The sequence below is a fragment of the Rhinoraja longicauda genome, chromosome 6 (genome assembly GCF_053455715.1).
Source record: "Rhinoraja longicauda isolate Sanriku21f chromosome 6, sRhiLon1.1, whole genome shotgun sequence".
Lineage (NCBI taxonomy): Eukaryota > Metazoa > Chordata > Chondrichthyes > Rajiformes > Arhynchobatidae > Rhinoraja > Rhinoraja longicauda.
Genome location: NC_135958.1, coordinates 16,276,358 through 16,290,356, shown reverse-complemented (window position 1 = coordinate 16,290,356; position 13,999 = coordinate 16,276,358). Strand labels below are relative to the sequence as shown.

Below are 13,999 nucleotides of genomic sequence, written 5' to 3'. Positions count from 1 at the left end.
CATTTCCAAAAAAAATTAAGGTCTTTGCCAATTTTTAAATGTACATATAATACTTAATTGGAAAGAAAGTTCACATGTGGCTAATGCAGAGGAAAACAAACCAAAATAGACATGATTTATAAATCAATATTGTCTTGCAAATTGCTTTGTTTTTTTGTTGAAAAGATTCAGGTCTTTGAAACATATGCAATTAGTAGGGTTGAAGAATGGATGGGATTTGGGGATGCATCCACACAAATGAAGCAACAAGGTTTAAGTCTTTAAAAGGGGAGAAAAATCTCACACTTGACTTCATTTCTCAGTGGATAACATGAGAAGCAAAATAAAGTTTAAATCTTGGCTAGACCAAGTTGTGTACTTGTGAACGATTTTCTTGAATTGTGAGGTTCTCTCCGTTAGGGAAAAAGTACTTTTTAGAATACAAAAGATTTAGAGTGGCCTATTGGAATATTTTTTTTAACAAGTGTTTCAAAAGCTAGAGACAGAAATCGTATCACTCACAGGCAGGACCAGTTCTGTTCATAAATATAAAATGGTTACCAGTAAATACAATTGTATGAAATGTCTGCTGCCATATGAAATATTTGAATAGAAAACATACTATCTGGTTGCATAACATCTTGGTTTGGGAACAGCTTTGACTAAGACAGCAAGAAATTGCAGATGTTGTAGATGTAGCCCAGTCCATGATACTGACCAGACTTCACAACATTAACCTCATTGATACTTCACGCTGCCCTGGAAAAGCCGCCAACATAATCAGAGTTGTCCCACACCGGTCATTCCTTTTCCTTCCCGATCTTGTCTGAAAGAAGATACGGAAACTTGAAAGGGCGTACCACCAGAACAGCTGCTTCCTCTCCATTATCAGGGTTCTTAACGGTCTGTCCATAAGCTCAGGTCCTATTTGATTCACCTCTACCCCATTGAGAACATTGGAATGATGCCCAATCATTGGGTTGTAAACTATATTCTGCACTCTATATTCCTCTTTACTCTGTATTGTACTTGAGCTTGAACTGATTGTATCTATGTATAGTATATTTTATCTGTTTAGATACCATGCAAAATAAAGCTTTTCACTGTTTCTCGGTACATGTGACAATAATAAACCTAAAATGAATAACGGGCGCTATTAAGATAAGCTAAGTAAGCACAGGGAAATAAGGGATGTAATGGAGTATTGATAGGTTAGGTGAAGGTGCAGCTCTGTCTGCATGGATCTATCATGTGAAGCATGCCTGTTTCTATTTTGTCATTGCTTTTTGTAAGTTTTTGTAACCTGTTTGTTTATGCGTCCAACTTCACATCTTTTAACTTATTTTCAATAAAACTGATAGTTTTTCTTTTGCATTATAGGACATTTAACTTTTTTTTATCACAATTGTAATATTACTCATTTAATTTCATATAATTTGAAAAGAACAAGTAAAGAAGGGTCTTGACTCAATATCACCCATTCCTTCTCTCCAGAGATGCTGCCTGTCCCGCTGAGTTCTCCAGTATTTTGTCTATCTTCGGTTTAACCAGCATCTGCAGTTCCTTTCTACACAAGTAAACTTTCAAGTTTATATTCTGTACCAGTAGCAAAATTAAATTGACAGTACTGGACACATTTCTTTCCTTGGAGGATTTACCCCCCCTCCCCAATTCCTCGATGGACGTGCTCTAAGTTTCGTATTTGCATAACAACCCATTTCAGATTTGTGACTTTTTGCATGATGCAAAAAGACTGATACTTAAAGCCCACTTAATTAATTGTGTTTTCAGCTGGAATTAATCAATTAAAACTGCAGATGCAGCAACACTTGGGTTGTTGAAAGGTTTGAGCTTCCTGGAAGACAGTGTTTTCTTTCACTTGTTTCCTGGGTTTGTGATCATAATTCTGAGTTTGCTAATGGAATATACCTTTGTATCTTCAGACTGAGCGATCAGCCCTTGAATCCAGTCAAAGTATGGAAGAAACATTAGGACCTGGAACTGACCTTCCATCAGAAGATTTTGAGGCACGGGGAAGTCGGTTCTCGAAGTCAACAGATGAGAGACAGCTAATGTTAGTGCAGCGTAAAGAGGAACTACTGCTGCAAGCACGGAGGTACGGGGAGGATTAGTAAGGGTTGTGGGAAGTTTTTATTGAAGATCTGATTAATAACTAATAGGACATAAAGTGATAACTATAGTTTTTAATGAAAGAACCATTGACTGAAAATATTAACTCTGTTTCTCTCTAAGATGTTGCTTGTGCTGGTGAGTATTTGTAGACATTTGGTGTTTTATTTCAGATTTACAAGATCTGTAACATCTTGTTTTTGAACTCTTTACGTTTGCCAGGGGCCTTGAATATGGATACCAATAATTTAAAATATCTGATTTAGAAATGTTAAACTGACTTATTATTGAAGGAATTACTACATGTATTTCAGTTAAAGTTAACAAAACTGATATCTATACAAAGAAATATAAGCAATTTCAAAATCTTCATTACCATTACCATAGTTACCGTAACTTTATTTTTTTATAAAGTCAGGCCCATTAATCTCTGAAAATGAAAGATGATTGCAGGCAAATTGAATAATCTGTAAAGTTTTTAAAGTGGAGGCAAAAATCATAAGATGTTGCATGCTTAACATCTGAAGGAAATACTGAATCGGGAAGTTGCAAAACATAATATGAGTAGAATAATGACGAACGACAAAATAAAGCTAATTAACAAGTTATCCCTAGGACGCAGGGATACCTTCCCACACATAAAGTAAGAGGATATTGTAGAATCTTGAACAAAATTGATGTCAATAAGTTAGGTCTACAATTAAGAATAATTTAGTTGATGGCTTTGAAATTTTAGTTCATCATAGAGAGACCAGGGAAACAGTGGTATGGGTTATTGTGGTGTGGGCTATCTTTCTTTTGGTTAACGAGTGTTTAGTGACTAGTAGACAATCGCTTGTATCCCATAGGACTTCATATTCCATCCCTTTTTTAAAAATAGTTAATCGATTTAAATCTGAAGTATTCTGAAGGTGTTTCCTAGATGATAGAAAAATCTCCATATGAGGACATTGAGGAGAAAACCTTTTGATTGTTGGAAGATATTGATCTCTCATATGGTGGGGAAGTGTCCAGATAATTGGGAGATTATGCATTGCAGAGAAGCAACAAAATTGATATAGAGAAGAAAGGATCTTCTAGTGTGCAACAATAATCCTGAAAAGTAGAATGACAGATCAACAGGTTAGAGAAAAAAATCTGCTATGGCTGATAGAATATCATTCTGGATTGGTATGCAACTTGCAGTTGAGTACTGCTTATAGTTCTGGTCAACACAGAAGAGCATATGAAATTTGAAGGACCAAGATGGAGTTAGTTGGGAGCATCTGGTTTGTGGGGGCCGGGGTTAGTCATGTTGGAATAAAGATCTTGTGACTACGATGGATTGAATAGGTTGAGTGAGTAGATGGCAAATGTGGTCTAATGTGGGAAATAGCCATTTTCACCAGAGGAATCATTGGCTATCTGATTTCTTGCAGGAGAGATTGCAAATAAATGATACTGAAAGAAATCTGTGTTCTTGTGCATGAATAACTGGCAAGTAGTTATGAAGGCAAATGGCGTATCAATTTTCATTATAAGGAGTAGAAGGTTGCGTTTAGAAATTGGGAAGTATTGTTATAATTGTATAGGAAACTAATGAGGCCACATTTGGAGTATTGTGCACAGATTTGATCCCTTGTCTAAGAAAGGATACAGCAGGTAGACACAAAATGCTGGAGTAACTCAGCGAGTCAGGCAGTGTCTCTGGAGAGAAGGAATATATGTTTCGAGTCGAGACTCTTCTTCAGATACAGCAGCTGTGGAGGCGGTCCAAAAGCAATTTACCAGATTTGTTCCTGGCATGAGAGGTTGTGCTATCATAAGGTTGAAGAAGTCTGATCTGTATACTTTGAAGTTTAGAAGAATAAGTGGCGAGCCTCAAGCATCATAAGATACTAAGAGTCTTTGACACAGTGACATTACAACATCAGGGAGTAGTCATTTAAAACTGAGATGCATTTCTTGCAGACATTGATCTGGTAATTTCTATCTTGGAGAGTGTTGGAGAAATGATCATTGGAGATATTACGTGGAGATGAATTTTTGAAATAAAATGGAATTGAGTGCTTTTGGGAACTTGCTCAGAAGATATGAGATTTAAGGCAAACACACCATGATCAAATAGAATGACGAGGCAGCTTTAAGGGGACAAGCTGTCTAGTTTTTGTTCTTGATTTCAATACTTTGCATCTATGGCATTGTATTTGTTAAACGCTGATCCCTCTGTATCTTTTAATAGGACTCCCAGCTCTACACTAAAGTGTGGACTGGGCAAGTTTAAACATACAAGTTTTTTAACATAATGTTTCCAGTTTTTTTTAAACTTATCCTTGGGAAATAACTCCTGCTACTTGCAGGAGTTATTAAACTAAGATGCATCTTTGTGCTCACAACTGTTTTTTGTTTTTCTCCTACATCTGGCCTTGACGCAAGTGACCTCCAACATCTTCCTACCAGAACAAACTTCCTTACTTCTATCTGTTTTCAACTTGTATTTACTGATTGAAAAACAGTGCACTGTACATGCTGTAAATCAATATAAGAACATAAAATGATAAGGTACACAATAGGTCAGGCAGCACTTGTGGAAGAGAAACTAGGCATTTGGGTTAGGTTTAACGTTAGTTGACTTGTTGAATGTTTCCAACACTTTCATTTAATTTGCTAATTATTTAGCATTCTGCATTTGTTTAGCCCCCCCCCCCCCCATAATTTATAATCCCTTTCCCACAGCCTCCAAAAATTATAATCTGTAAATCAACGTTTTATTCTAAAATATAAATTGAAAACATCTGTGTCTCCAGCACCAATTCTTGTAGAACTTCCACTGCATGTTTCACTGTGGATAGCTACCTTTTATTCCCCCTGTATGCTACTGTGTTAAAGTCAACCAGCAATTCATTGTGTTGCTTGTCCCCTGACTACACAATCTCTAATCTTTTCAGTCATCTATGGTTAGAATATCAATGATTTTTGAAACTCCTCCATAAATTGCATCTACCACAATATGTCTGCTGTGTAGGAAGGAACTGCAGTTGCTGGTTTACACAGAAGATATACACACAAATGCTGGAGTAACTGAGTGGGGCAGGCAGCATCTCTGGATAGATTGAATGGGTGACATTTCAGGCCTGAAGAAGGGTCTTGACCTTCTATCCAGAGATGCTGCCTGACCCGCTGAGTTACTGATAGTCTGCTGTTACTTCAAAAACATTTTGATAGCCTAATTGAGTACATTTTCGCTCTTTGAAATCCATGTTAATTTGTTCATTTAATATACTTTTTGCTTCTCTGTAATCTTTTCATTTTGTCAGGCGTTCCTCTATTTTCTCTTGACATTACTGTTAAACTGATTATCTTATAATTTCCCACACCCTTAAAGGTACTAGACGTTATATAGAAGAGTTGCTGATGGATTACCATCAGCATTACTGTGAAGAGATCTGGTCAACAAATCTTACAAAGGATGGATAGGGCAAAGCAAGGAGATGCAATGTACTTATTATGATGATCACACCTGAACTTAAGCAATTAAATTGTAATATATAGAAAGCAGGAATTCTATCCTTGCTCTAAAGTTCAAAGATTGATTGGATTGGATGTAACTGCTGAGAAAATGTTTTCCCTCTTGAGTATTTAAAAATTTGGGGATATAGATGAAGGGAATGATTGCCTAATTAAGATGGAGAAAAATAATTTTGTCTGTTTGTTAATTCTTTGGAATTCTGTATTCCAAGTAGCTATGGAGACTGAATTATTGAATATATTTATGACTAAGGAAGGCATATTGTGGACCATGTCAGTCGTGAGAGCATTGGCAACAAACAAGAAAGCAAAGTTGAGGCCACGATCTTACGAAAAAATAATAAGGCTGAGGGACCACTACTGTTTTTTTTAATTCTTGAACATTTAAAAATATTAAGGAAACAAGCTAGGTAATGAACAACAATTTATGTTAATAAGGAGTTTAGGACTAAGGGGGAAACCTAAAGTTTGATATCAGTCCTTGCAGGAGTGAAGTTGGGGAAATGTGTAGATATTTCAAAGCCTACTCTGCAAATTGCAGCTGATTTTGGGTTCATTGCTGTTGTGATTTGAATCAATAAAGACAACTGTATGAATAAGTGAGCTCAGTATCTCGATAAATGCAAGGAATCATGGGATTTTGTCAAAGGTCATTCTGGATAAACAAAGAGCATTGCTAGTGAACTTAATGGCTAATGTACACTGAGACAATGGTTGATAAATGACTAGATTAAATGAAATAAATTAAGAGTTGTGTGAACCTCTGTACATTTACTGATTGAGTTCTGGATTTCAGTTCATATCACATCTGGTTGAACATAAAGTTGAACTTCTGATCAAAATAATCTGCAAGTGCAACAACATTTCATTTACACACCAGTAGAGGCAGTAAATTACATAATGTTGCGAAGACGGTGAAAATATCATCAATATGCGGAACTGAGATGATGGGTAAAGTGTTTCTCAGAATGTTAAACCACTTTAGACGACCTATGGCCCGTTCAACACGAATGCGGACATTGACAACCTTCTTGGTTTTGTGTACTTTTTCTCTGATCCTTTGCTGATAACCACCGCTGGGAGGGGGAATCTCTAAATAGGCTTGGCGAAACATCAAGTCGCCTTGAATGGAAAATCCTCTATCTGCCATTATGTAATCCCCAGGATCAAATAAGTTCAAAAATCCACTCTTCCTAACAATGTGTGTATCAGATGATCGCCCACCCCAAGCTTTTGATAAGAATGTGATCATGCCATTTGGGGCAATTCCAACCAATAATTTCACAGTATTGTGTTTCTTGTAGTCGGACCATGTCAAAGCCTGCAACTGTAGATGCCGTGGTCGTTCTATAAATAATTGTGCAGTCGAGAATGCATCTCGGTGCTGGGCATTTATTTATTATTTGTTTCGGCTGCGAGGTCCTTATCAAATCACGAATTGTAAGCATGTCTGAAATTATGCAAACTGCATTACTGAAATAAAATCTTGGCTTCAATCAAACTTCCTCAAACTCAATTGCAACAAATCTGAAATCATCATCATTGGTCCAAAAATGCTCACCAAATCCACCCAAAACTTCATCCTCAACATTGATGGTCTCCCAGTATCCACCTCACCTCACATCCGGAATCTTGGAATCATCCTTGATCAAACCCTCTCCTTCGACAAACACATCAAACACATCACAAAGACAGCCTTCTTCCACCTCAAAAACATTGCCCGTCTCCGTCCATCCCTCTCCTCCACAGCTGCAGAAACCCTCATCCACGCCTTCATCACCTCCCGTCTGGACTACTGCAACAGCCTCCTCTATGGCGCACCCTCAAAAATCATCAATAAACTTCAATACATTCAAAACTCCGCTGCCCGTCTACTCACACACACCTCGATCCGTGACCATATCACCCCCGTCCTTTATAAACTCCACTGGCTCCCCATCCCCCAGAGAATCCAGTACAAAATCCTCCTCATAACCTACAAAGCCCTCCATAACCTGGCCCCATCCTACCTGACCGACCTCCTCCACAGGCACACTCCCACCTGCACCCTCCGCTCTGCCGCTGCCAATCTCCTATCCCCCTACATCCGGACTAAACTCAGATCCTGGGGGGACAGGGCTTTCTCCATCGCTGCTCCCACCCTATGGAACTCACTACCCCAAACCGTTAGAGACTCCCCCACACTCACCACATTCAAAACATCGCTGAAGTCTCACCTGTTCAGTACTGCCTTCAACCACTGAAGGTCACCTCACCTACTGTCTCCTTTCTCTGTTCATTTATTTATTTACTTATTTATCTATTTATTAATTTCCCTATGTTCTCAAAATCTCTGTAAAGCGTCTTTGAGTATATGAAAAGCGCTATATAAATAAAATGTATTATTATTATTATTATTATGTCCATTACATACCAGTACAAGTTACAATGCAAAAGAAAATGGTGCTAGTATATTGAACTAATTTATACAATCACATAATTATAACTGAAGATTAGAATGTCAAATACTGATTAAAATTATCCAATGTAATGGGAATCAGAAGAGGCATGATTAGTCAGGCGACTCGTGACTAAGTTACAACTTTACTTACACGTACATGCAGAATTCATTCAGAAGTCAACAAACGTGCATGCAGCCCGTGGCCATGGACGAGTATAGTAAGAGGTGAAAACCCCACAAATACTTTTCATATTATCTATTGATAGTTATAGAAATCATACATTTCATTTAATTCTCCTTTCCCCCCCCCCCCCCCCAAACGAAAACAATAAAAAATGGTTGTTATTAATCATCACAATCTCGCTCACTCACCGAAGTGGGCCAGCAAGCGACCAAGGAAAAGCCAATTAAATCACGAAAATCATCGTAGTTTTTGTACACCTAGCCAATAGTTTTGAAAGCAGTATTTTCTTACCTCGAAGAAGCAAAACTGGAAAATACATGTGAAACGCAGGTCTGTATATGCAGTAGCTCAGCTGGTGATAATATTTATCCCGACTGACCCATGACCTGGGCATGCGCAGTTGTAATACCGAACTCACTTATTTGAGAGGGATAAATGTCATATATTTGGACAGTATGCAATGCTCCATTTGTGTTCCTATGTTCCACTCAAGTTGTTTTCTGTATTTTTTTTAAACCACTTGAATAGCTTCTCTTATTCGTACAAACTTAGTAAATAAAACTTAATGGAAAAGAGAAACATTTTCAAAATTTAAGTTTGTCTTAATTATACCACCACTATGCTTGACATTCAGCCATCACAATGTTTAAAAAAGAAAAAGGAAACTTCCTGATTTTAATTGCACAGTATGTTAACAAGTGGTAATTAAATAACTTCAACCTTCATATTGAGTTCAGAAGCTCCACAGGCCACCCAATGAGTTGGAGCAGTGTTCTCATGTGCTTGCAAAACCTGTCAAAGCTGTACATTCCATTTTAGACAAGCAATTTTCTTACACAAAATTACTACATAGTTTTATATTCAAAAACAGTTGTGCGCATGCTGTCAAGTTGGTTTGCCTTGAGAAAGGAGAGGATGTTTATTTAGCCGTGTCACTAGCTAAAGGTAATAATTAATCTTTCAGCTCAGGACAGCTAACAAATGAGAGTGGGAGTAAGCATATTCTGCAATTCCCGTACTATTCCCATATCCTGATATCTCCTTTTGTATCCAAAAATCTGTCACATTCTTGAATACTCAACAGCAAAGTACTGTAGGTGTTGGAATCTAAAAGAAAGCAGAAAATATTGCAATTGTAGGACAATAGACAATAGACAATAGGTGCAGGAGTAGGCCATTCAGCCCTTCGAGCCAGCACCGCCATTCAATGCGATCATGGCTGATCACTCTCAATCAGTACCCCGTTCCTGCCTTCTCCCCATATCCCCTCACTCCGCTATCCTTAAGAGCTCTATCCAGCTCTCTCTTGAAAGCATCCAACGAACTGGCCTCCACTGCCTTCTGAGGCAGAGAATTCCACAACTTCACCACCCTCTGACTGAAAAAGTTCTTCCTCATCTCCGTTCTAAATGGCCTACCCCTTATTCTTAAACTGTGGCCCCTTGTTCTGGACTCCCCCAACATTGGGAACATGTTATCTGCCTCTAATGTGTCCAATCCCCTAATTATCTTATATGTTTCAATAAGATCCCCCCTCATCCTTCTAAATTCCAGTGTATACAAGCCCAATCGCTCCAGCCTTTCAACATACGACAGTCCCGCCATTCCGGGAATTAACCTAGTGAACCTACGCTGCACGCCCTCCATAGCAAGAATATCCTTCCTCAAATTTGGAGACCAAAACTGCACACAGTACTCGAGGTGCGGTCTCACCAGGGCCCGGTACAACTGTAGAAGGACCTCTTTGCTCCTATACTCAACTCCTCTTGTTACGAAGGCCAACATTCCATTGGCTTTCTTCACTGCCTGCTGTACCTGCATGCTTCCTTTCATTGACTGATGCACTAGGACACCCAGATCTCGTTGAACTCCCCCTCCTCCTAACTTGACACCATTCAGATAATAATCTGCCTTTCTATTCTTACTTCCAAAGTGAATAACCTCACACTTATCTACATTAAACTGCATCTGCCATGTATCCGCCCACTCACACAACCTGTCCAAGTCACCCTGCAGCCTTATTGCATCTTCCTCACAATTCACACTACCCCCCAACTTAGTATCATCTGCAAATTTGCTAATGGTACTTTTAATCCCTTCGTCTAAGTCATTAATGTATATCGTAAATAGCTGGGGTCCCAGCACCGAACCTTGCGGTACCCCACTGGTCACTGCCTGCCATTCCGAAAGGGACCCATTTATCCCCACTCTTTGCTTTCTGTCTGTCAACCAATTTTCTATCCATGTCAGTACCCTACCCCCAATACCATGTGCCCTAATTTTGCCCACTAATCTCCTATGTGGGACCTTGTCGAAGGCTTTCTGAAAGTCGAGGTACACCACATCCACTGACTCTCCCTTGTCAATTTTCCTAGTTACATCCTCAAAAAATTCCAGTAGATTTGTCAAGCATGATTTCCCCTTCGTAAATCCATGCTGACTCGGAATGATCCCGTTACTGCTATCCAAATGCTCAGCAATTTCGTCTTTTATAATTGACTCCAGCATCTTCCCCACCACTGATGTCAGACTAACTGGTCTATAATTACCCGTTTTCTCTCTCCCTCCTTTCTTAAAAAGTGGGATAACATTTGCTATCCTCCAATCCACAGGAACTGATCCTGAATCTATAGAACATTGAAAAATGATCTCCAATGCTTCCACTATTTCTAGAGCCACCTCCTTAAGTACTCTGGGATGCAGACCATCAGGCCCTGGGGATTTATCAGCCTTCAGTCCCATCAGTCTACTCAAAACCACTTCCTGCCTAATGTGGATTTCCTTCAGTTCCTCCATCACCCTAGGTTCTCCAGCCCCTAGAACATTTGGGAGATTGTGTGCATCTTCCTCAGTGAAGACAGATCCAAAGTAACGGTTTAACTCGTCTGCCATTTCTTTGTTCCCCATAATAAATTCCCCTGCTTCTGTCTTCAAGGGACCCACATTTGCCTTGACTATTTTTTTCCTCTTCACGTACCTAAAAAAACTTTTGCTATCCTCCTTTATATTATTGGCTAGTTTACCCTCGTACCTCATCTTTTCTCCCCTTATTGCCTTTTTAGTTAACTTTTGTTGCTCTTTAAAAGAGTCCCAATCCTCTGTCTTCCCACTCTTCTTTGCTATGTTATACTTCCTCTCCTTAATTTTTATGCTGTCCCTGACTTCCCTCGTCAGCCACAGGTGTCTCTTACTCCCCTTAGAGTCTTTCCACCTCTTTGGAATAAATTGATCCTGCAACCTCTGCATTATTCCCAGGAATACCTGCCATTGCTGTTCTACCGTCTTCCCTGCTAGGGCCTCCTTCCAATCAATTTTGGCCAGCTCCTGCCTCATGCCTCTGTAATCCCCTTTGCTATACTGTAATACCGACACTTCCGATTTTCCCTTCTGCCTTTCCAATTGCAGAGTAAAACTTATCATGTTGTGATCACTGCCTCCTAATGGCTCTTTTACCTCTAGTCCCCTTATCAGATCAGGATCATTACACAACACTAAATCCAGAATTGCCTTCTCCCTGGTAGGCTCCAGTACAAGCTGTTCTAAGAATCCATCTCGAAGGCACTCTACAAACTCTCTTTCCTGGGGTCCATTTCCAACCTGATTTTCCCAGTCTACCTGCATGTTGAAATCTCCCATAACCACCGTAGCATTACATTTTTGACACGCCAATTTTATCTCCTGATTCAACTTGCACCCTATGTCAAGGCTACTGTTTGGGGGCCTATAGATAACTCCCATTAGGGTCTTTTTACCCTTACAATTCCTCATTTCTATCCATACTGATTCAACATCTCCTGATTCTATGTCACCCCTTGCAAGGGAATGAATATCATTCCTTACCATCAGAGCAACCCCACCCCCTCTGCCCACCTGTCTGTCTTTTCTATACGTTGTGTACCCCTGAATATTCAGATCCCAGCCCTGGTCCTCTTGTAGCCATGTCTCAGTGATCCCTACAACATCATACTTGCCCATGACTAACTGAGCCTCAAGCTCATCCACTTTATTTTTTATACTACGCGCATTTAAGTACAACACTTTAACTTCTGTATTTACCTCCCCTCTTACATCGTTCACAATTGGCCCTGCCCTTAATTTCTTTTCCCCTCTAGAACTTCTGTTCCCATTCTTCCGAGAGTCTTTTGCAATATCTCCTGTATTCCCTTTTACCTCATCTTCATATTCACAATTTGTTAACCCCTCCCCCCCACTACTTAGTTTAAAGCCACAGGTGTCACACTAGCAAACCTGCCTGCCAGAATGTTTGTCCCCCTGCTGTTAAGATGCAACCCGTCCCTTTTGTACAAGTCACCCCTAGCCCAGAAGAGATCCCAGTGGTCCAGAAATCTAAATCCCTGCTCTCTGCACCAGTCCCTCAGCCATAAATTCATACCCTCTATCTCTCTGTTCCTGGCCTCACCAGCACGAGGTACCGGTAGCAGTCCAGAGATAACCACCTTCGACGTCCTACTTCTCAGTGTTTTTCCCAACTCTCTAAACTCCCGCTGTAGCACCTCCTTCCTCTTCCGCCCGACGTCATTCGTGCCCACGTGCACAACGACTTCAGGTTGATCGCCTTCCCTCACTAGGATTTTCTGAAGCCGGTCTGTGATGTGTTGAACCCTGGCACCAGGGAGGCAACAGACCATCCTCAAGTCCCTCCTGCTGCCACAGAATCTTCTGTCCGTCCCTCGGACTATGGAGTCACCGACCACTACGGCTCTTCCAGACTTCGGTCTCCCCTGTCGAGTATCCTTGCCAACAGGTCCGCCACTCGGACTTCCGCCACTCGGACTGGAAACGTCTTCTGCCCCGACAGTTCCCAAGAGGGTATACCTATTTGCAATAGGCACAGCCACTGGGGTCTCCTGTAGTCCACGTCCACTCCCCCCTGAAACAGTCTCCCACCTTCGCTCGACCTGGACCCTTGGCGTGACAGCCTCACAATAGGTCCTGTCGAGGAAACTCTCGCATTCCCGGATGGCCCTGAGGTCATCCAACTGCCTCTCCAACTCCACCACACGTCCCTTCAAGAGCTGCACCTGGACACAGTTCTTGCAGGTGTAGCTCCCAGAAGCTCCAGCGACGTCCCTGTCTTCCCACATCCTGCAGGAAACACACTGCACCAACTTTTCCGCCATCACCTTGTGCCTATAACCAGCTCTGGCTTAAAACAATTGTATCCTCCTCACCTCAGCCTCCTCGCCGAAGACTCGCAGCCAAAGACTCGCACTTTTCTCACTGGGCTGCACCTGAACAGGGCTGCACCCTTTTGCAAGCCTTGCTTATATCACCAATTAAATTGCCTGATTGTCCAATTTACCTGACTTCTCACTTAAATTAGCACTTACTTTACTGCTCAGCCAACGGGCGTCCTTGCTCTGCTCCCGGACTTTTCAAATTGACTACTAGCTTCCTTTTGGCGCTCTTTTTAAACTGCCTGTTCAACTGTAATTAGCACTTACTTTATTGCTCAGCCAACGGGCGTCCTTGCTCTGCTCCCGGACTTTTCAAATTGACTACTAGCTTCCTTTTGGCGCTCTTTTTAAACTGCCTGTTCAACTGTAATTAGCACTTACTTTACTGCTCAGCCAACGGGCGTCCTTGCTCTGCTCCCGGACTTTTCAAATTGACATCTGTGGGCAAGCAGAAGTTGGTGTTTAAGGTTAATGACCTTTCTAACCAGAAAGTCTTGCAGGTAAAATGAGCTTTAAGAAGCAGAGAGAACATGAATTAAGATTAATGATGTCACGGAAGGA

The 13,999-nt window shown here is 40.6% G+C and overlaps 1 protein-coding gene across 2 annotated transcripts in view; it reads left to right on the top strand.

The window, feature by feature from the left end:
• amfra (autocrine motility factor receptor a) overlaps positions 1-13,999 on the top strand; it is a 61,592-nt gene that overhangs the window by 43,939 nt on the left and 3,654 nt on the right. For both annotated transcript variants that reach the window (XM_078400558.1, XM_078400557.1), the window contains one exon: positions 1,923-2,095. In XM_078400558.1, the coding sequence (XP_078256684.1) occupies positions 1,923-2,095 (173 nt within the window). The remainder of the gene's footprint in view (positions 1-1,922; positions 2,096-13,999) is intronic.